General features: G+C 39.9%; 1 protein-coding gene across 5 annotated transcripts in view; it reads right to left on the bottom strand.

The window, feature by feature from the left end:
• Positions 1–24649, bottom strand: part of trps1 (trichorhinophalangeal syndrome I) — a 115048-nt gene that overhangs the window by 89785 nt on the left and 614 nt on the right. For 3 of the 5 annotated variants that reach the window (XM_026157259.1, XM_026157260.1, XM_026157261.1), the window contains exon 2: positions 5871–6396. In XM_026157259.1, the coding sequence (XP_026013044.1) occupies positions 5871–5883 (13 nt within the window). In that variant the 5' untranslated portion in view covers positions 5884–6396. Of the gene's footprint in view, positions 1–5870; positions 6397–23184; positions 24070–24274; positions 24646–24649 lie in introns of those variants that run through there. The other 2 variants (XM_026157263.1, XM_026157262.1) reach the window with 2 other exon arrangements.

Here is a 24649-nt window from a genome sequence, read left to right as displayed (position 1 = left end):
AGCCACTGCACAGTTGTAATTTTGTCACACAGACTTTTGTTGTAAATGACACATTAATGTTATCAGAACATAAAAAGGTGTCTGGGGTGCTTTTTTAGTCACAAAGCATCATGTTCAGATGCCATCAAGCTAGTATTAAAAAAAAGGATTTGAGGTTGAAAGTGGCTTTAGTCAGTTTATCTTTAATGACAATTTTGCTCCTGCATTGTTCCACACAACAGCAAGCAGTCCCTCACCACTTGCACTGGCATTCCAGTCAAACAAACACAGCCATGTGCTGTGAAACTCATTGCATCGTGGTGACTGTCTGGGTTGCATTTGGCTTCAGTGAGCACCTGAAAAAACTACCGTTTGGAACTATCTGTCAGCCCCCAGCTACTCTGTTTTTATTGTTCTGGCAACTTGTTCTGCTGCTGCCAGGCACCCTGGCTCCTTTGGATGGCTGTGCTGGCTGCTAGTTTTAGCATCACCACCAGCAACTGGCCTGTCAGCTCCCAGCAACTCTGTCTTTATCGTCCTGGGTAAGGGTTCTGGTGCTGCCGGCCTGGCAGGAGTACTATCAGCAGCAGCCTGAGCTTCTGTCTTCCCCTTTGTTGTTCCTCATCAGTGGACTCTCTACAGAGTCTGTCAACAGTTGAAAATTTGATGTAATTCACAAAATCAACTCCGTATTAAAAAAACGAGTGTGGTCGTTAATTTTGTCCAAACTTCCAATACGATGTCATGTTATATAAATGAGTGGGTCAAAGCTGCTACAGAGCACTGCGGTGATAAAACATTTACAAGCAATGCCAGTAAAGACACAGCATTCCTACGACTAATACATGGGTGGAAAAAACTGAATATCAGCAACATTTGATTACAGAAAAAAATGACAGTATGCAGTATTTTGGGGGAGAAACTTCATTCAAGCTGACTTCAAACTTTCTGCAACTCCGTCAAGGCTGCAACTGCAAAGAGATTTTTCCTTCCAGACATACTGGGGCAGCACGCAGCTGTATAGTTCACCAGCATATGGATTAAATAAATACAGTCTGCACAGAGCTTGTTAACACTTGTTCACTTGGATCCAGCACAAGTTTTAGGCAAACCCAACAAAAAAAACATGCACTCACATCTGTGCACACCCAGACCAAAGCGTACATGTAACTTATATGCACACAAAGAAGTATGACACACACATGCAAACATCCTTAAAGGAGTAAATGTGTAGGTAAGTATTGTGAATCCACACATAAATATATAGAGAAACTGGAGGGAACCTTTTGATAAATACTAAGTAGCATGTTAGTGATTAGCAAAAACTCCATTTACCACACTAAGGCAAGTCTGTTTGTATGTCTGAATCCAATTTAACCAGTTTTCGAATCAGCATAAATTAACTGTATGGGAGTTTCATCTAATCATACACTTGGTTGGATATAAAAATAATAAATTGTACATTTTAGCTGAATCTTTTATCTTTTACATGCGCACTAACATCTTACGTGTATCCAACAGTTACTTGGAAGTGCTTCAGTTGAGATAGCACAACTCTCTCTCACACACACACACAAAACTGTTGGTTGGGGTCTGATCTACTTCTGGCTATGTAGTCAGTTGCTAACAAAATCTGATTAATGGATTTCAACTCAGTCTCTCCAACAAACACAGAAGCAGACTGAGAGGAAGATGAATTGGTACAAGCTTTGAAAACTAGGTTGGGTCCACTGCCTCAGCTTTGCCTAGTTACCGTTCTTAATCTGATTAATCAAATTTTTTTCCTCCTAGAAAGGCTTTGGAAAATGAGCGCACCAAGCACCGAATGCTAGTCAGGTTTTGCTGTGTGAATCTGACCCTCCAAACAATTTGGATACGAGGAGAAACAAACATGAACTGTGCCATGCGCGCCTGCATTAATGATAACATTTCTTCAAGCCTTCAACTTGTTCCAGCATCAGTTTATGTCGTAAGATATACGATATGCCATCTCGATCCAAATGTTAACCAGGCTTATAGGCCTACCCCAAATCTAGGCATATTATGCCTAGATTTGGGGGTTGCAAGCCTGCTGGCATCTGGGCTGCAATGCGGTAGTATGGACAGCTCTGGGCACAGTTATATAAGCTAATGAACCATCTTAAGAGCCATTGGAGAATTTTTTGTAAACCAAATGCTACATTTATAAACTAACAGCCAATATACAGTACACTGTTGGTCGAGTTTTATCAATATATTACAGACAATGCAATCAATTCCTAAACAGCAACTATTATTGGCCAACTATGTCCTGCCTTGTACTTTGATTGCTCAGAAAGCAAACTCAGAATAAACAGGTCAAAACAGCTGCACCATAAAAAGATAATTATTCAGTGTGACAATGCAATCAGGTCTGCTTTCTCAATGTAGTTACAAACAGAGTTACTGCAAGCATGCAAACAGACCATAATTGAGATAAAACAGACTTATGCAAAGAATTAACACGCATCTGTCACCCTGATCTTTGATTGATTCGGTGTCCTTTAAAGTAGTCGATCATTAACAAACTGACAAATTAAGCCATTAATAGCAATGACACCTGGTGACACCTCCTTTATTAATCTTTGCCTGGCTAAATAATAAGTCTTAATTGGAATCTATTAGAATGAATTGTTAGTTGGGATGTCAGGGACAAAGAAAAAGACTTGTGTGCATGAGTTTGTCCATGTACGTCTTTGCGAGAAGATAAAGGTTTAATGCCCTCTCTACTTATTGATGAATGGGTATGTCTCGACGTCCTACACACACATACGCACACGGAAACACTGAAAAGGAAAAAAAAAAACGCGCATATGTGTGTGTATGTGTGTGGAAAACTAACAGCGGCAGAGCGCGCTGTAAAGCTGCGAGAAGATGAGATCATCACACACACTGAGCTACCTTCTGACCCATTTTGGCAACAGTCAACAGGTAGTTTACACGCGGATGTTCAAACGTTTTCTAAACCAGGCTCTGCTCTGACTTTTGCTGTTTGAGGCCGACACACACAGACAGTAAGAGGGTGACGCAAAAAGAGAGAGAAAGATCTGCTGACAGACAATGGGGAAGGAACACATCAGGAATCACCACCTCAGAGGAGCGAAACTCTTTTGTGGGCTACTATGTCACAGAAACAAAAAAAAAAGTCTTTATATGTGCACACTGCGCTGTGTGTTGCGTGCAGGATCAAATTCAAATGGCTCTAACTCTACTCAACATTGCTCAGTTTTTTTAAAGCCTCAAGAAAAAAACAAAAAAAACCTGGCACATGTGACTAACATATCAAAGACTAGGAGATAACCCAACATGCACGCACACCACTGCATCTATGAGAACATTTGTATATACACATTTGAAGGCATGCAATCATGCACATGCATACACACAATTGAATAGACACACACACACATGACCACAGCTAAAAGCATCAAGCAGCTCAAAGTAATCCGCCCTGCTGAATAACATCACCAAGCAAAGCCACCGCACCGCATAATGAAAAACATGCTAACACACACACAGATGCTCGCACACTGTGCAAAAGGACATACGCAAATTTGCATATCCATTATCATTCACTATGGTGCATGCAAAATAGCTACGTAGAAAGATATTCATAAAGACGCACCAAAAGTACAGAGACAGTCTCAAAGACACTCTGCAATGATCGTGCATTTACAGTTAAAGGGTCATTTCACCAAAAAAGACCTGCGTTTTTTAGCCTTCCAGGCTGCTTGGAGTTCACTTTAAAGAGATTTCAACAAAGCTGCTAGTACTCATATACTGAGCTATACAAATAAAGAGGATTCATACACTTCCTAAAAGAATCAACTTATCTTACATAACTCAATGTATAAGAAACCTTGTTCTGGAGAGTTTTGAACGGTTGAAGCAGTTCCCAATAAAAACTGTTGAGACAGCAGAAAGAGCACGAGAGTGTGTGAGAGAAAGAGAAAGGAAGCAGACGTCGAGAGCTTCAGCGTGCGTTGTGACACAGGTAAAGGAGGATACACAGCAGCTGTTTGTGCACCTTTGTTTGTGTGTCTTTGTGTGTGCTCAGCACAGCTGATGGCTGGTGAAAAATGGAAATAAATAAATTCAGAAATTTAAAGCGTGTCAGTTCTTGCAGCTTGTTAGTAACACAAAAGCCCCGATAAGGCAAAATACAGTGCGGTTAAATTACCGTATGTTAGCGTCACAATGCATACAAATGTACACGCCCACATATATACATATATACACACACATCTAGACGAGAATAATTCTCTATTTACATGGCATAATTCAACAATATGGTTGTATGTACCGTATGTGAAAAATATTTCTTGATTTGCGAGCGTTTGGATAAAGGCAGACAGTTCGGCACATACGGTATTTAAACTGAAATAAAAGAATACAGCACTGCTATAATTATAATGTATGCTACACCACAAACCACTGCAGCTTTTTGCACATGCTTACATAATAACCTCAGCTGTAAATATATGTACTTCCTGCAGTACAATAACCTGTGCAGTGCCATTACGTTCTAGGATCCATGAATGCACATAGCAAAAGGAAAAAGTAACCTTTTCAGTTCAAACACTCTCATATCTGAACAAACAGATCATGTTTTGGTGTTGTACAAAACTCAGCATTTAATTGAACAGGCACTCTTATTCATATGTTACCATCCCCTAATTGCAGGCTCACCATTAACGGTCTCTATGTAGCATGTGGGCTTCTGTAAAGCCTTGGAGATCACTGGTACTAATCGACATTGCTAGTAGTTTGCTGTGGTGGTGCTGGAGTCGACGTTTGAAAGCGTATTTATGGGATCTGAAGAGCGAAATTAAAGCAGCTGTGTCAGAAATCTCTTGTTAACAGACATCCCTGGTAACAATTGCATATTTTGGAAGCAAACCAATCAAACAGTAGATCAAGTTGCTCCCTCTAAACTTTACAAAGTGTGAGGAACTAATGAGCTCTGCTAATGAGGTCTACTGAACCAGAATACAGCAGATGCTTACTGGAAGAGCAGGTAATGTTTCGCTATGAGTAAACTGCTCCACTGCTTGATGGCAAAAACAATCTTTTAACTTTTATTTCTGCATAGGAATCATTTGAAACAGCGCAGTATTCGAGCAATATTTAAACAGTTTTCCACCCTCACTGGGTGCCACCAGGCAAACATTAAATACCACAGCGTATGGAGGAGCGATTCAAGGCAACGTGCACAGTCACTTCCTCCACAAGTGATGACTAAGAGCAGTTTTTCATAATACTTCGTTGTTCTGCGTGTACGCCATTTTATCTGCAGTCGCTTAGTAAACTACCCCCCTGTACCCGCTTTGGCTTGAGGTGGTTACATCAGACCCACAAACTGGCCGAGCTCTGAGAACGACGGATGCCTGTTAAAGCTTTTATTTTTTTATTTCTCGTGAAATTGTTTGCTTTCATAGTTTAAAGCAAGACTTGCTGTGCACACACACACCACAAAAACACGCTGAGTTACTGCAGAAAAAGTATATTAATTTTTTTTTTTCAAGGAATGAACGCTGATGCTGCAGAAAAAAAGTGAATTATTGTTTTATTTCTAATGAAAAATAATTCATAAACAATTATTAGCACTTTAATTTAATGTAAAAAAATAAATCCCATTAACATATGTATTAATATTGTATTAAAGATTAGTGTCTAATTAAAAAGTGTATAATATACATTTAATTATTAAATGTTACACTTGATAAACTGACTTTGTAAATATTCACGGTAGTTTTGTCAGAACATGTAGGACAGAAAGCAGCAGAATCCTGAATATCAGCAGTAAAAACATTAAGTTTAAAGTTGTTCACTTTCCTATTGAGGGATTGAAAGTGAAAACATATATGTCCTACCTCTGCTGATCATCGGGTTATATAAACATCATGGCTGGCTCCTGGCTTTGGCATCGGTTCTGATGAAATGGCTCGGTTTAACCCTACGCCGCAGCGGTCCGTCCAGCAGCGCAGTTCGGCTACTGGCCTTCTGTACTCCACAGCGTAATGGAAAGCAGAAACCAGGTGTCAGACCAGAGCTAGTATCCTTCCATTTCTTAATCAGGTCCACACAACTCCTCGCAGGTCCGTGAGCATCCGCGCTGAAATTCTTCGGCTTCTTTGACTTTTGCTTGTGAAGGTCTTCAACTGTAAGTCGCATCAGCTACTTTTAGTCCACGGCTGCTGCCCCCCCCCCCCCCTCGTACGCTTAACAGCTGGCCATTACAGCTTTGAGTTTGATCAAGTGTGTGTTCTGCGTAAGAGCTGTTATGCAAGCTGTCACGTTTGCTGTCCGGTCCTTTATTTTTTGTTTTGTTTTTTCGTAATTCAATTCTGGTTAAGGTCCTCAGTCATGGTTGTCAGAGTCCACTATCATCTTAACAACCTGCAAAAAGACAGAAAGACAAATACTGTTAGAAATGGGCACATGCTGCAGAAGTTAATGAAACCTATTGGAGCCAGATTTCAGACATTTTTTCCATACTTTACGTTTACGGGAAACAATTTTGCCTGGACTTTAGACGTCTACATTAAAATGGTTGATCAAAGGTGCACAATAGCCAAGAAAACATTCAGTGCCCTGCTCAGACCCCGGCCGGTTTGAGGGTTTTTTTCTTTTCTTTTCCCATATGTGACAGCTGACAATGCCTTTCACATGTGAAGTCAGTTTTGAGGTCTTTTTAAAGTCGGGGCCACGGGTAATTTACAGTACAATTTAAAAAATAAAATAATAATAATAATAATAATAAATGTGATTCTTTCACAGTGAGCATCGTCAGCTTTCCGTGAACTGAGAAAAAAAAGTTCAATTTTCAACCAAAATCTACAATTAACAAACATGTCTGTGTTTGACAACTGTAAACTCGTTGCTTTTTTGCTTTTTCATGTCAAATTATATTTTCTTTGTACCACCACAGAAGGACGTGAAGCACAACAAACAGCCCGGACATTAACAGTCAGGTAAATAATGAGAAAAGACTGTGCAGGCGCAAAACTACTGGGGAAAAAAAAAGGTCACTAATAATATCCCAAGGATATAATTAACAGTAGAACCCAGCATCTCGCTGTCTTCTTCTTCAAGTATGATTTGCTCACTTTCAATTGTGATTGCTTAATGAATCACAACAAGGCCGTCATTGATGAATAACTTCCAGGAATCAATAAAATAAACGATCACATATTGGATTTCCAGCGGCTGTGCCCGCTGACGAGTCTATTTTTCTTCATTCTGTAATTCTAACTGTTACAAGTTACACTCTAGTTCTCAGTTCCCCCTTTTGTTGCCCCAACCACAAAAATAACCCCACCCTCTGTGTCAGTAACACTCCTCTCCCGCTCTCTTTTTTTTTTTTTTTCATTCTCACTCTGCCACCCTGTCTCCTTCTTTCCATCCATCTCGGCTCTCTCTACCTCGTCCCGCAAATCAAAATGTTAGTCTGTATTTATAATAAACCGTTTTCCTCCAGTGCCTGCATCAACAGTGGATAAAGATTCAATACCTGTTCAGCGGTCTTGACCACTTCCACAGACAGTTCTAACTTTGTTTGGGCTATAGATAGAAAGTTAGCACACCAGAACTGGAGGCTATCATTATCTGAAAATGGATATCTGCTGTTTCGCAAGAAAAAAAATTGCTGGCAATAAAAGCCAAGAACATTATGAGTCATTACTGAAATTATGAGTCATTTTAAAGACCCTCCCATCTTAAAACAGTGCTGTTTTTCAGGATTAAAAACAAACTTCTCAGAAAAAAAACACGATGATTTCCAGGTAGGCACTTGGAAAAAAGTTGTCCATAGGTAACCTTGTGAAAGTGTCCACACCACAAAAAAACAAACAAAAAACAAACAAACAAAGAACACAACAAACAAACAAAAAAAGAAGGTGAGAACTCCAGTATCACATCAAGCAGACATGCTTCCGGTTATTACATGATCGACCACATCATGTAATAACAGCGTTATAACGGAGAGGACGAATGTTCTTTTCAAAGCAGAAAAAGAGAAATCTAAGAATCAACTTATTCATTAGCAGTTCTCACAAAAGGAAAAGAAAAGAGGAAAGAAAAGTTTTCTTTATCTTAAGAGTGAGTATAGCTTTAAATATTTTTTTTCCTGTGGAACTCTGACTCAGTCAGCCCCTGCTTACTCATTTTCTCAATCACTGTTTTTTGCTTCTTTGGTGTTTTTCTCTGTATTCTCTGTTTCTTTTTCTTCCTTTCTTTTTTTTTTAAACTTCCACTATGACTTTTCTTGTTTTCTTGCATTCATTCATCTCTTTTTCTAGTATAACTTCCATTTCCCAAGCTCACGTCCATCAACTTCACGTTTTTCTCCCTCTCTCCGTTCCATGTCTCTCTCCCATCAATTCATCACTGAGCTCGCTGTCACATTAATGTGTTTCTTCTGACTGTTTTTCCAACTGTCATTGTGGCTGAGATACCCCCCACCTCCCAACCACCGCCACAGCCCCCCCATCCCTTCTGCGCTCACTCCCGCAGCCCCCCACCCCCCCATACACACACACTTTGTGAATGCGTGTGGTCCAGTCCGGCCATAGACTGTTACATTGTCCCAGACAGGTTGGACTGCGCCACTAGCCAGCAGACGAGGGGGGGATGGGGGGAGGTGGAAAGCGGGGGTTCCTAGGCAATGTTTGTTTTTCTGTTTCCAATTTGGTCCAGCCTGAGGAACTCCACACTCCGCTCTGTCTCAAACACACCATTCATGACGGCCTGACGTACATGATTACACACACATGCCCACTCGCCAGCTCTCCGCTCGCTCCGAAGCACGCACACACATGCAAACAGACGCACACACGCATTACATGCTCTCACTGCCTCCAACAGACGCACAGACTTAGTGTAAATCCACGACGACAAACATAGCACTCGAGTTCATTTACAATCATTTTTGTCACGAAACACAAGACCCTCAATTTATCTTTGTCCTCATCTTTTATTGTTTTCTGATTTGTTATTGCTAATGCCGGCTCAAATGACATGGTGGTCAAACTAATTACACTCGTTTCTTCCTCATCTTTCGGCAATTTTTTTTCCTCTGCTGTCCCAAGGAAAATAATTGTCTTTGAAGGGCCGTTTTGATGTGTCTTGTTGCCTTTTCAGATCTTATGTAGGCAGAGTTATGCTCCATGTTTCACCAATTAGAGCACAGAGAGTACATTGTTTGATATTCAGCTCAACTCAACCGTTCCAGCTTAAATGGATTATTGTGGTCATTTTTGCTGTTAGGATTTTAAATACACTAACTAAAGATCTTTCTATGTACTAGTAAAATCGTTATCTTGGATCAATACAGACAAACTGTGCTGACAGGTAGTTATCAGTCTTTTCAGATGTCATGGAATTATCGTCCCCCTGTTTGGTTTAAGCATCAACGATGTACAAGCAGGCACTGTATGCAAATGAGGTTTACTATGATTCAGTGCTCTCCGGCCGGTTCCCTGCAGATCATACCAAAAAAGCAGTGCAAAAGCAGCAAGAGCTGCACGCAGAGCTTTGCCGTTCTATCCGCGGCATAAAACGTACTGAGTAGCAGGTGCAAAACCATAAAGCTGGATGTGGAGCTTTCCAATTTTACTGTCAGGTAAACAAAGGAAACTATTAAACTACTCTTGAGATTCTCATAATAATTTGTTTAGTGATTGCAAACAGCTTGTCAATCAAAGAAAGTTGTCTTCTTCCAAAATCGTAAATTAAATTAATATTAGGAGAAGAGACGAAGCAAGTGTTAATCAAAGCAGTCAATGCCCCAACAGAGCAGATCATACAAAGTGCAGACAATCTTGTACAGTGACGAGACAATGATTGGCCTATGGAGAACATCAAATAACCTTAACCATAAGGTCCTGATGGAACAAAAAATGAACTCCATTAAGATCAGGTAAAATACAGCCAGACACTTTTGTGTTGGCATGCATGACAAAAACAATGTTCTGATGACTACGTCTAAGGTAACAAAAAGAATATTTCCATGTTCCTAACAGATCACTAAAATTCACACTGTTAAATAAAAGCAGAGCTGAAAAAGTCAATTATCTGATAAGCTGATCACCGCAGTGTGTGACCATTCAAACGTTCCAATTCCTTGGTTCCCCCTTCCCTAATCTGAGAATTGATTTTTTTTCCACAGTGAATTGAATATTTAGGTGGATTGACTAACAAATCAAGAAAAGTGACGGCAGATTAACTAAAATAATAGTTAATAGATAGATAGATAGTTAATAGCTAGTTAATAGACAGATAGATAGGAACATCATCCTATCAATCATGCACATGTTCAACCACACCAAAGAACACAATTAAAACTTCTGCTCTACATTTTGCATTGATCTGACCGTCTGCACGGCAAGCGAGCAAACACACTGTGCCAGTGCTTCTGCTCTCTTGTGAATCACACCACTAAGTGACCTTGATCAACCAGATCTTTCAGCTGCTGAGGTTAAAGCTGAGGGAGTGGCTTACCTATTCATTACTGTATGCAACACCCACAGCTTTTAGACTTTTCTCTGACACATATGCACGTGCAAGTTGCTGACATAGCACAGCTTTCCTGTGATACATAGGTTCCCCCTGAGTGGATAAATAAACAGTTGTAGGACTGATATTAGTCCACTTCTTCCTGTGGGGTTTGGAAATTAGTCTAAAACAGCATCACCGTTGCCACCAGTAACACTATTAATATAAAGAAAACTATACTTTACTACATAGTGTTACAAGTGGTTTTGAAACTGCTGAGCAAATTAATCTGCTACATCTTAGAAAACAAGAAAAGAGAAAGCTCAACTAATTACTAGTTAACTGCAGTTGAGGCTGGTAGAGGAGACAAACTTACCAACCACAGTCAAATGAGTATCCACATTTGCCTCGTGGACAGTGCTAATGTCCCGCCTTGATGTACGATAGTAGCAGGAAACCGGGAGATGCATAAATCAACAGGGGACTGTTGATTCTGACCTTGCTCTCCACAGCTAAGACTCTCATACATCAAAAATAATGGAGAACAAACTCTGCTTCAGTGGTAGTTGTAGGCGTAATGGAAGGAACTAGTAGCTGCATAAATCAACAAGTTGATTGTTGACTCTTGCCTAGCTGTCTTTTCCCCCAAAATACGGAAAACAAACTACAGCTCTGCCAGAAACACACACGCATTACACACATGCATTCCACGAGCCTGCCGAAGTCTGCCAGACATATCTGATGATTTTGAGTACACGCACACACCCATGCATGCTTGTGTTTGTGTGTGTGTGCCTTGGTTTGGTTTGTCTGTCTGGGTAGGCTCAAACATTACATCAGTCATACACACTCACATCCACAAACTGAAACAGGCAAATACACTAGATCATGCACGCACTGCGCCACATTCGCTATTCAACACTCTGTCTCTCAGGAATACACACACATGCACACAAAGACAACCACACACACACACACACACACAATATTTCCACTGCTGGAGAATCGGACGTTTCCTGCAAGCGGCCGGGAAAAATGTCTGGACAAACTTAAGACGCACACACGTACACACAACGGAACATTTTCAACCCACAATGTTGACATTATATTCCTTTCCAGAGCCCTTCTATCTACAAGCTGGCCAAGTGAAGCAGCGTTTCTCCATTGAGCAGTATCGGGAAGCAAGACTGGAAGACTGTCAGTGATGTCAATCCAGGGCTGGGCTCAATTAAAAGAAAAAAAGGGCTTTAATCGAATCTCAAAAACAAGTATAATCAACTTCTCATAATGGCTTGCTGTAATTTTTTATACGGGATAATTTTCACTGCAGTAAAAACATCTTTAATGAATCTTTTTTTCAGTGTCTCAATCAAAGATATTACTAGTGCCTAAGAGATGCTGTATTAACTTACCTTTGATATCATGCGTGTATGAGGGTGCAAAAACTGATCTCCACTGAAGGCCAAAGCATCTTTCATTTTCTTAGACTGCAGCAAGGTTACATTTTCAGTGATGCAGTGTTCATTTGCAAAGAGATAGAAAAAGTGACGTACTGCCTTAGAGTCATATCATCGCCTTACATAGCTGAGGTTAACAATTCAGATTCAGCAAACCACATTTAAAAAGCACTTGGTAAAAATTTTAAACATACTAATAAGAGTGCCCCTCTTTTTACCATCTTTTCCTCACAACGCATTAATCAACTCAGCTGGTCGTTATCAATTTAGTCACATTAAAGTTATCTGCATAAACTCTAGTAAACTGTTGTTATCACTGAAAAACTGCAGTTGTCCCTGGTCGTGCAATGTGTTAGAGGTGGAATCGGTCTAAAGGACAATGATAAGTACATACCTATAAGCCAAATGAGCAATCAGACCAGTTCTGTTAATGTGCATGACTGCTCAAATATATTAAAAGCAAGCTAGCATTAGCTGACACAAGCTATAAATTCTGTATTGATCCCCAAAGCAAAGGTTCCTAGTTTTCCCCAAATTTTGGTAAAATTCCAGTTTGAATAAACAGACTTCACTGTTTAAAACTGACTTTATTTTGAGTGTTCTCTAAGGCATAAATTGGCTAAGCTGGCTAAGCCCCATCCCTTCCTTGCCAATGCTCTTGATCACAAAGTTGAAAAAAATTATAATTTTCTTTTACCTTATATGGAGTTTGTTTTGAAGCCTGTATTACTTGTTTATGCTGACAGCAAGATTAATGGGCTTTCCAAGATAATATTAGCTAGTGCCTCTTACTGGTGGCGCTATGGTGGAGCAGAAGATTGGCACTGACATAGACACTCAGGACATAGCACAAATATATCATTGCTATAATTGTCACAGAAAATTCCACCCTTGACAAAGAAAATCACACAGGCCTACAGGACGGTTGGCAGCCCTCTGGCAACAATGTGTTGCAAGGGAAAAAGATGTATATCTCAAAGGTTAGCAAGCGGTTGTTGACAGTCGCTACTTGAAACAGGTCACAGAGTGGTACGCAGTGCTACACAAAAACCTGCTTGGGATTGCTTTAGCCACTCGCATATTGCCACAGTGGCGGTAGTTTGTGTGAAAAATCCTGACATGTCTGCAAACAGTTGCTAACTAGTCTAGGAACAATGGTGCCACTGTGAAAAGTGCAACACAAAATGGAAATGGAGACCGTTTGCCTTCAAAGTAAAATCTGTGCCTTTTGAAACTCACCCGCAAATGGCGAGGCACTTTCAAAGGCAAACACTTTCCGTTAGCGTCACACTTTTTCAAGTTTCACCAATCTTTGGCAGGTTCTTGGATGGAAATTTGCAAATGACAGCTATCTGCTAGCGACCAAAGCAATCCCAAGGAGGTTTTTGGCATCACACATCACCCCAACTTCCAGGAGCCAACACCGGGAGTATACAATTTTCCCTGTCAACCGTGGGTTGCTGACTGTTTTCTAGACTGAGCTCTAACAGACTATAAAAGACAACATTTATGATGACATTATTAAGTTATGTTACCATCTGTTTTAAAGCATGAAAAATGCTACAGACAGATTCTTTTAACCACAACAGGTGTGACACCAAACAGGTAACCCAAACCAGCACTAACTAGTACAGCAGGGAGGTTCATGTACAACAGGCAAACTTTTCTCATCATTTAACAGAAACTATTCAAAAGGATTTTCTCAGTGCACAAATGGCTGTACTTTCCTGTGGTGCCGATATTCGACACATCTTCAAAGATGATCTCTAATGAGTTTCAACATCATTGCAATGCTCCTAACTTCTCTCTGCTGTTCTATCACCTCCTAGTCCTCATGCTGGTTTTCTCAATTCTCTTTGCTTTCTCTATCTCCTCCATAATAATCTGTAAATCAGACACTGTCACAGTTGCCTCCTTCCTAAGTGTTATTCAGAAGGGACATTTTAAATCTCTGTAACTCCTTGCTTTATCATCTTATATTTTAAGTGAAGCTGTCAGTCCATGGTGTAAATCCACTCGACTGCAACAAGAATATATTTAGGAAACAAATCAAGAGAACTTTGTTTTATGTTAACCTTTATAACATGGCTTCAGTGTTTAAGCTGATTTACGTAACTCTAAAGATAAGGTACATTTTTACTATTTAAAAAAAAAAAAATCTTTATCATAATGTAGAACAGACAAAAAAAACTGGGGTGTTGGGTAATCTGACACATCAAATGGATATCAAGTATCAGAAAGAGCAAGTTTTACACAGGTGTTAACTGAAAGAATACATAGCAGCAAAGGGAGTGGCCACTTGAAGAGATTACAAATCTCTCATCGCCCAACATTCATCCTGATTTTGTAAACCTCCTCCCAAAGAAGGTAGTTCACGCATTAAACTGACATTTTTTTTTATGTGGCACATGGGAATCTGATCATTTCACTGACTCACTGACTTTTCTAAAAGAGCAAAAGGGAGGGGCGAAAAAGAGCGAAAGAGAGAGTGGAGGCGAGAGAGAGATTCTCACAGCTAGATGAAATCAGCCTGTAAAGAAAAGGGAGAGGACAACTTGTGTGTGAAGCACTAAAAAGCCCAAAAGCCATGTTTCAGAACAAACGCCATGCCCCCCACTGTGCTTTTCCACCCACCGCAACTCACACACATTGGCCTGAAGAAAATTTAACTGTCAGCCGTAAAGTTTTCAACCACAGTAAGTGATCTTTTGCCCCCTTTCTCGCCCCACTTTTCCCCCTTCCTCCTCCTGCCTATGCAAAACAGTCCCCATCTATCTTTCTGTTGTTCATCCTTCTTTCCTCCTTTCCATTTCTCTTCTTATTCTATCTCTATTCTATTGTTGCTGTACATATTGAGCTTCATCTCCTTCTCTATTAATGTCCATCGCAGCCTCCTTTTATTTCCTTTCCTTTCGCCATCAGTGTGTCCATTCATCCATCCATCATTCTATGAGGACCAAACCACTGTCCAACACAGACAGGCAGACACCCTCGCTATCCTATTTTCCTTATAAACTCTTTCCTACCACAAAAAATGAGAAACTATCCCTTTCTCTGTCCATTCTTTATCACACCAACCCCCCACTTACTGCATCCACACATATATCCACACACTTCTGACTGTGGGCCTCTGACACCCACCTCTTCGTCTCCCTTCACAAAAGTCTCAAAGACCCCCAGATGTGTGCCCCCTTAATTTCCATTTCAAAAAAGAACCACCTCCCTCCCTCCATCATCCATCTATCCGTTCATCCACTTCTTCAAACACACTATTACACACAGCTTATCAATGACAAGCCTTTTTTTAAAGAAACAAAGAAAAAGAAAAAGCTGCCAATGAAAAATATCAGATCTTTGAAAGGGGAGTACAGGAATGTTGCAGATACAGACATATATGTTTATGCTGACCATCACAAATACCATTTATCCATAAGGAGAAACATGCTGATGGTAACAAATTCTCTTTGCATTTCAAATACTTGTTTGGGACCCAAAGGTGAGCCCTGAGAAAACAATCCATTTAGGTTACTTCCACAGTAAACGCAATAATCTTGCATTTGAGCACAGGTTCATCGTTAGGTGACGTTAATTAAACTGATAACCTTTTTCTTCTTTAACAATACGACTTGCTATTTGCATTCACAATAACTTTTACTGAATTTTTTCTGCACTCAAGGTAACAGTATAATTTAATAGTGAAACTGCAGGCACTAAGGTTATTTCATTTTGCTGGGGGGGGGTTCATTTTTTTAGTTGTTGTTTGTTCGACGGAAACGATGAAAACTGTGTTATAGAAAGTCACTGAACTGTTTCAAGTTTTTTATATTCAGAGCCAATTTATAGGTATACATTTAAAAAAATAAAATTAAAACAATACTTGTGCAGTACTGCAAATTTATTCATCTAATTCCCCGTTTATTTTCTACACTTCTGGTGACTCGGCACCATATTTCTGTTGCTAACTTACCAAATGCAATTGCTAAGTTCAGCTACCGCGTTCCTGTTTAGCTGCTAGTAGACTTTTCTCATCTTCGGCCTACTGAACTATGAATAGTTGCGTTATCCTGTTAAATGAATACTGTCTGTCCACATTACAGACAGGCAGGAGTGATAACACTTGTTACCTAGCTCAGAATTTCATCATTTTAATAATTAGCCACTGCCACCAGATGCTACATTAATAATAAATTAGCAGATGGCTAATGTTGTTATCAGGCAATTGCTAATAGCTAAATAGCTAAATTTAGTATTCATTAGTATTTTTATACATTTTTTTCAAAATTCTATTCAGTACTTACATTGACTATGGTACTTACAGTCAAAAAAAAATACTGTTACATTTTTAGAATTTTAGAATTTTGGTATCAATAAAGAGTGCTAACTATCCATTCCATTACTATCCAAAATAGTAATAGCTGGTACCAATCCCTATTGCATGATACACGATACCCAATTTTACATCAGCCCGAAATCCCTTTAAAACAATATTATTCTTAGATCACATCATTTAAAGCCATTAACCACAAAGCATGTTCAATGGCTATATCTAACCATTAACCATTCAACATTGTCAAACAGCCACAAGACAACCCTGCTACCCCACAGATATAAAATTCCAAATGGAGGGAGGGAGTACCTCAGCCAAAAGGTTGTGGCTTGGTGCCCAAAGTCAAGTGTTTCATTTTAACTCAAACAATTTACTGCATTAGATTTCATACATTTAAAAAGTCCTTGTACCAGAACAAGCTACAACACCTTCAAATGTGCTGATTAAGCACTCTTCACTGCTGGGAGAGAAGATTAGTCCCTGCCTTTTCAACGTTTATGTGGCTTGAAGAGAAGCCCTGAGGGCATCTGCTCTAACTGTCTGCAGGGGTGTACCCTCTAAAGCCCAAAGCTGCTATCGCACAATTACTTTACAATATCAAAAACCAAGTCCAGCACCATCCTGCAGAGAACAGGTGAGGCAGTTAGCTATGTCTAACTTCATTTTTCTGCTTCTTTCAGAAATGTCAAGCCAGACCAGAAGCAAGTTGAAAGGGTGTCATATCTCCCTGTGCTTCTTGCTGCCTTCTGTTATAGGGCAACCAGCCAGGGATACATGAATAAAATAACACATCAGGCCAGGCTAGACTGGCCCTTCATGAAATACAGTTACAGCAGAATTACAGTTCCACTCCTAATCCGTATTCCCTCATCTTTATTTTCTACAGACTAAATAGTCCACACGGCCACAGGCAGAAGAAAAGAACGAGAAAAAATAAATCAGGAGAAGCAACGTGTGGCTATGTGCTTTAATGAAAAAAACAATGTTAGTCGCTTAAATCATAGTTTTAATTTGACGGGACGCCATAAAAAGTCTGCCCCTTCTAACACACAACCACGCAGAGAAAAGCGCACAGTGAGAGACACACGCATACATGCACCAGAGTGAGGACAAAGACTACTTTGAAAAGTTACTCAGCCACCAGATGTTTTAGTCTGATCCCAGACTACAATACTAATGGGGCTGTACGCGCGTGCGTGTGTGTGTGTGTGTGTGTGTGTGTGTGTGTGTGTGTGTGTGTGTGTGTGTGTGTGTGTGCAGAGAGGAGAGGGGAGAGAGACAAGCCGATAGTTTTAAGACAGTAGAAGTAAAGTTTGTTCCTCAGCAGGTCTATAGTAGTAACAAGGACATGCAAACACTTTCAAGGTAAACAAACTGCTTGGCTGCAGATAATCACAGAAGAGAAACTACAGATTCACATATAACAAAATGGCAATTTTTATATTGGACAGACTTGAAACTGTAAGCATATGTCAATGCAATGAGAGCTTAAGAGTACATCACACATACAATTACACCCATCCATAAAATAAACAGGCATTAGGCAGCAGTACTGTTGTATGACTACAAGACAAGCACTGGATCGAGCGTCAAACGCTGCCACAGAAAAGTGTGCCTCATCAAACCTCAAAAGAATCACGATTGCGAATGAGAGAGCGCACAAGAGCAAACAAATGTCAGCTGAAGTGAAAGTTAAACGCAATCTTCAAGCAAGTAAATTAAGTGTTTTGACAGTGATTACAGGATGATTGGGCACACATGACACTAACAGTCCTTCTTGTCTTGCATTACAGTAAAAATAGGAGGCAGAGATTTGGAGATAATGAAACAGAAAGAGGTACTTCAAGAGCTAAGAAATCTAAGCTGTGCGTACATGTTGTGCAGGTTCTTGATTTGACTGTTGACAGAGCAGACAGTTAACCTTCAGTGTAGAAATAAACAATCAGTGAGTCAATTCAATCATAGCCATGCAGCGAATGAGATAGATCTGACCTCAAGAGGAGAAGATAAGCGCCAGTGGGCTCCTACAATAACTGATAGCTATCTATCAACAACGCTGAACTGTCTGGAGATGAATGTTTATTGATACTGCAGGCCAAGCATGCGAAGATGTGCAAAGATATGCTGCAGGAACGGATGCCATATTAAAACTATATAGTGAACAGTAAACAGTCAACAACCACATCAAAAATACTGTAGTTATCACGCAGAAAATTATCTGTCGAATTAGCCCAGATTGTACTAAACTAAAAACTGATGAGACATGAAATACAGTTATTGTAACACAAATGTGCCGCCCGCTTTAGAACTTGTTAAGAGAAAGCAAATCTCCAACCCTGAACACTGGAAAAAGCTTGATCTTACAATTTCTTACTACAAAACAGGTGGATTTTGTTCTTATTTACAGCCATGAAAAAATATATAGAATGACTTCTCGTTCACAATCAATCTTTCCTCCCTTCGGAGCAAGATAACTCGTTTCCAAGCAGCTTCCTTGATTTAAAAAAAAAAAGACACTTCTTCTACTTGAGAAAAGTCTCACTGAATTACGCATACAGTACTTGAGAAAAATGGTACAGCACCCTCCATCTGCGTGTTGCACAGCCGCTTCAGCTTCAACACAAAGAAGCTTACAACATAAATCACATTCAGATTCCTGCCACTTATGCCACTGTCACAATTTCCATAGTTAATTTTCGCTGTCTGCCTGCTGGGTGCTGTGTGAAAACGGCAAGAAATTACAGACGGAGCCATGCTCGTTACTTAAGACCGTTAAGAAAAACAGTAAAGAAACGCACTCGTAATGTTGTATTTGTGATGTTTGCAATTGAAGTTTGCAACGATCAAAATCATCCAGCAAAGTAAGTCTAAATGCAGACAACATGTACTTACTTTTTGAAATTAAATTGATGTTTACATTTAAATCAGTGTATTACAGTATGGATGTCTCTACTCTGTCCCTTATACAATGGTGACTGTTTGAGGTATACTTAACTTTACATTTTTATACAGAAATTAAGGATTTTATAGAAATGCACTATTTTACGTGAAGCATGTGAGTTTCCACATTTTAAGTGATTAGACCGTATCCTCTCTTCCTGATCTCTCTGTTAGTGTCAAGATACAGACTAGCAGCAAAGCTTTACATAATGTGTCCTCTAATATGTGCATACAATGAGATAAACCTAAAAACACCTACAAACGCCTCAACCTGCACGTTTCCTGTGATGGATCGTCTCGCTCTTGACCCTATGTCAAATCGGCCCGGGTTGCTTTTTCACATTGCGCGCTAATAAATCAAGTTAGCAAAAGAAAATGACGAATGTAAATGAAATGCAATGACAGCAGCAAGTATCGTAGAGCCACTACAGTAAGAGCCAAGGAGAAACTGGTTTTGCAAGGGACATCTCACTGATGATTCACTGCAATTATAACTTTTATTCTTTGTTGATTGCAACAGGTAATTGTCACCTTTCACCCTTTCTGGACTTTTATGCAACTTTCACATGTGAAACTATTTGGTTGCTTTCTCAAGGAAACTACAAAAATCTACCATATTAACTTTTAACACAAGAGTGTACATAGCTTGATGGAATATGCAAGTCCCAATAAAAGACATTTTGCTCCTATCTTGTTTTGCAGAGTTATCAAAGGTCTTTGAGGGACCAAGATTTAAAACACATTAAGGTCTTTTTCATTCAAGTAAACCTGATCAGACTTCCAGGCTCTTTACTTATTCTCCAGAGCATCACTGACAGCTGTTTATAGGCTACAATTCTCTCTTAATGACATATGGCTGTCAACTTTTTTTTTCTTCAAACCAATGGGAGCGCCTGCTGTAAACCTCGAGAAAAGGTAGAAGTCGAGGCAGCATTTTCAAGCCACACAATGACTGTCTGTATGAGTAAAGCATAAGGTCAAATCTCTCCAACATCTGAAATGTTCAACAACTTTTGTGGAATAAAATTAACAATGTTCCATACTTGATGTACATATTTTATAGAGCAGCATGTGAGCTCTTTGTTTTTTAACTTGGAACTTGTTTAGAACTTCATTTATCAAAGGGTTGGATCAAATGTTCCACAGCGTTTTGCACAACTTTGACGCTCAAATGAAATGTGATTGATATCTGAACGCACGGGTGTATGGGAGGCATCAGTGTGATACTGCTGAGTCAAAGCAGGCAGGGCTCGCCACTCACTCAACCTGTAGGTTTCATTTACCAACTGCCCTGACACAACTAACAAGCCAAAGATGGGTTTCGTAATTAAAGTCTGATCATGGGAAAGACAGATTTAGAACAACTGCTGTCTACGGCACAGTTGAGACATTTAAGTGATGCACGGGAATTCGCATGGTGTCGGTGAGTTTAAAAGTTACGCGTCTTTTGGAAACAGGAAAGCCTTTATAACCACAGGGCTGTACTGCTGCTTTATCACTACTTTCGGCGGGTACACGTCTTAATCTTCTGCCCCACTACTTCATCGGTCTTTACAGTAACGTGGCAGAAGGATTTTTATTATCTTAGATCAAAGGAAGGCAAAAATGCCCCATATTTAGGATTCGTATCCCCCCTCCACCCCACCCCCAAATAAATCTAAATACTAAGAGAGAAAAAAAGAATCATTTCACCCTAAACCAAGACCATGTGCTCGTTATCTGAAGCAGGCGGTCTAAAAAGACAGACTTAAAAGTCTAAAATAGACCAAAGACATTAGAGACAAAGTCAAGCCTAAACAAGACTGCAGTAACCACAGACAGAGTGGGGATGACATTTTGGGCATTTAGCAGACACTCTTTTCCAGACTGACTTCCAGTAAATGCAACGAGAGAATAAGCTCAAATCCCTGTATAACCAATGCTGCAAGCACTGAATATAAGCAATAATAGACCCAAAATATGCACACACAGTAAAATAATTTAAAAACAATTGTGTCCTGAGGATATGAGCAAAACAGAAGACTTGTTAATAAAAAAAAAACAAAACAAAAAAAATGTGCTAGCTAGAGAACTCTGAGCCAAAGAGCCAGAAGCCTTACAGAAAGCCTTGTTTTTCTTTAAGTAAACTATCAGTGACAAATGGATGTTTCCTTTAAATGAACTGCAGGCAGGCTCGAGATGAATAACGACTGAATCTCTAATAGATGCTATCTTTTCCTGCTATTGGAAACAGTGAATGTTGGGAGTAGTTCAACATTTGCCATAAAGTATTTAAGAAAGAGTTTCCTTATTTTTTTAAAATTTGCAAAAAGTGAAAGAAAAAGTGTTCTCACAGACTGATTCGTAGTGGTCAACAGGTCAACATCTATTTTTTAAACTATTCAATATTAAAACAAAACTACAATTACAATTACAAATTACTACAATCAGCTCTTTGTTAGTTATGATGTACAGTTTAACAAAATGCCGCAAAAGCTCGGAGAAAGGACGCACATCAGTCCGGACCAGAAGGAGAGAGACAGCAACAACGGATTAGAGGTCAAATTATTACACTGCATTCCCTTTAGTAGTGTTAGACCTCAGCGTTAGGCAAACATACTTTACTTCCCCCCGAAAAGCTTTTACTGTAGAGGAGAAACAGCGGGGGCTTCGCTGAAAGTTTTACAAACTTGCATCAATCCTGTTAACGTTTTTTAGGGTAGGCAAGATTGTCGATTTTACTTTGGAAAATTCACAGCCGCGTCAGGTTTGTACAGCTTCCCTGGATCAACAAAATCAATCACACGTCTACCAGTTTAATCACTACTTCAAAAAAACCCCACTTGCTCTAAGTTAAAGTCTCCCTTTACACTCCATTTCGCACTGGCCTTTTTTCCCCCCATGTAATGCGGCACCGCTTTGAAACGACCAAAGACAAATGCATGGCAGCCCACAAAATCACTACAGTTGTTCCTCATGTCTTACAGAACATCAAACCATCAATAAAACACAGGAGATACATTCCAGCTAGTTGAACAGGACATTTCTGACTTCCCTCGCTCCATGTGTGCTCTCTCTCTCTCCCTCTCTCTCCCCGTCTCTACAAACTTTCTCTGTTGCGAGTTCCACCACAGAGAGACTTCACATATTGCAGCCATATGAGCGAAGCCACGGCTGTCTCCACAGCACATACAGACGCACAGGAAAAAGTGCTGCGCTGTCTCCCGCTCTGTCTCACACACACACGGGAATGAGTTTTACAAGCAGGGGGGGTTCTCTTTAGGAAGTTCTCAACTGTTTTGACATTTAATAGCGGCTATGAACAAAGCTGTACGATACAATAATATCCAGTGTCTGGAGAGCGGAAAATGTTTTAACGTTACGGAGCTGGATTGACACATCGGCGGATAAAGTGTTTTAACTAATTTTACAGAACATTGGTTGAAGTTATAAAAAGTTTGACAGGGACTCATTACATGCACGATGTCTTCGGTTATAGGAACACGTTTTTTGTTTTTCTTTTTTGGTGAGGGGGGGGGGGGGGGGGGGGGGGTTGGACTGTCTGCAGCGACTATACCCAAAGCTGAAGTGTAGCGGATCTAAAGCAAAAAAGATATAGTGACACAATATGGCATAAAAATGTTACCTTCATCTTTAAAAAAGATTTAAAGTAGGATTTCTTTTCTGATAAAAATCACTTCATCCAAGTTTATTTATGTGCTGTGATAAAACTAACTGAATCGTCCCATTCAGACTTTTTCACTATAATAAAGAGCAGAAGACAAACTTGATTGCGCATACTGGAATTTGTGGAACTGTTAAAAAAAAAACACCAATGTTATGCATGCATGCATTGGAAAGCAGATGTGAAAGCACTGCTAGAAAATGTTACCCATGAAGCTGATTAAATCACATTAATGTACTTTTTTTCCCCCCAAAGTAAAAATAATCTGTCATAATCCCATATCTTACAGAATACGTGTGACTTACGATGCTGCCAATCGCTCGTGCATGAAGGAACGGCTTTTCTGCTGAAGAAGTCCAAACAAATGCTCAATATTCGAAGTTTCAGAATCAGCCGTGTGTCAGACTGCTGCGGGAAATGCAAACTAAACCTTAAAAGTTTCACAAGTTGTATTATTTTACTTTTTTCCCCCTCAAACGGTCCACACAGTTTTGAGTTGAAGGGAAACGACTGTGAAACTTTTCCACCGTGTCGTGGCCAAGAAGTTGGGCATTTAAGATACAAATAAAAACTCAAGATATCAACTTGAAATTGCTTTTTAAAGTCTTTGCAGTGGCTTTTAAGCATTTTCTGCTTAACGCTGAAATGCCATGGAGCTACATTTAAAGGGCTGTGGGACAATTTTGAAAGGGCCCAATGAATAAATTAATTGCTTCATAAAAAAACAAAGTGTAACCTCAGACAGCTGTGAACAAGTGTCACAGTTAAGTCTCAGGGTCTTGCTTTTCTTTAAGGAAAAAGAAGTGGGGGGGGTGAAAAAAAAAAAGCCCACTGAGGTTATCTGCTGAATAAAAGTTGCTCCACGCATAAGGGGTTCTTTGGGGGCCAGAACTGGAGAACTCTGCTGAAGGACTATGTAAAAAGCTTCCTTGCAGTGTGTGCCTCATTGTGCTGGCTTCACATACTCTGCTCTCCCCACAGAGTTGTCATGCCTACCCAGCTCCCCTTATCTCAAAGGAACATCACAGTTTCTTACGACCGAAGAGCGAGAGAGAAAGAGAGGGGGGGGGAAACTTTTTCAAAGTTAAGTGGAAATGCAACTCATGCCTTCCCGGCATCACTCGTGAAACGTCCAACAGCGAGGAAACCAATAAATTCGCAAAGATTTGAGCTAAGAGGCACTTGTTTTCTTCAAAAGTTGATAAGAGAGAGGATGATGGGGGGGGGGGGGGGGGGGGGTATCCTTTACGACAATTCACATCCACCATGCGCTCGCGAGTTTCCTAACAATGAAAGAGGTGCAAAACAAACAACATAAGAACAAACAAACAAACAAACAGCGCCAAACGGTCTTTGAACCGGTTGATAAACGCAATCTCTGTGATGTGGACTCACGCTTCTTTCCGCTTTAAGTCCAGAAAACAACAAGCAAGTTAACTGCGTTCATCTTTCGGGCTTCAAAACCCCCTTTTCCCCCCTCTCTCTGTCCGTCTCTGTGTCTCTGCGACGTGCGTCATTCAGAGAAGCAAGAAATCTGAACTTGAGTATCAAGTTTGCAGTCAGAATAGCAATGAAAAAAAAAAGTTATCAATGAAAATAACCAAGAGGTAAGCGTGCAGTTTTACAAGAGTTACCCTGTGCTGACACAAAAAATAAATAAATCACTCCAAGTCACTGGCTTCTAGGAAATCGGTGTCATTTAACGTGACTTGACGCGACATACGTAAATAAATAAAATCAAGAAACAAAACTTTGAGAAAGGAGAATACA

Source organism: Astatotilapia calliptera, chromosome 22 (genome assembly GCF_900246225.1).
Source record: "Astatotilapia calliptera chromosome 22, fAstCal1.2, whole genome shotgun sequence".
NCBI classification, from domain to species: Eukaryota; Metazoa; Chordata; class Actinopteri; order Cichliformes; family Cichlidae; genus Astatotilapia; species Astatotilapia calliptera.
Note: the sequence above shows the minus strand (reverse complement) of the source record. Positions and strands in the feature narration are given on the sequence as shown.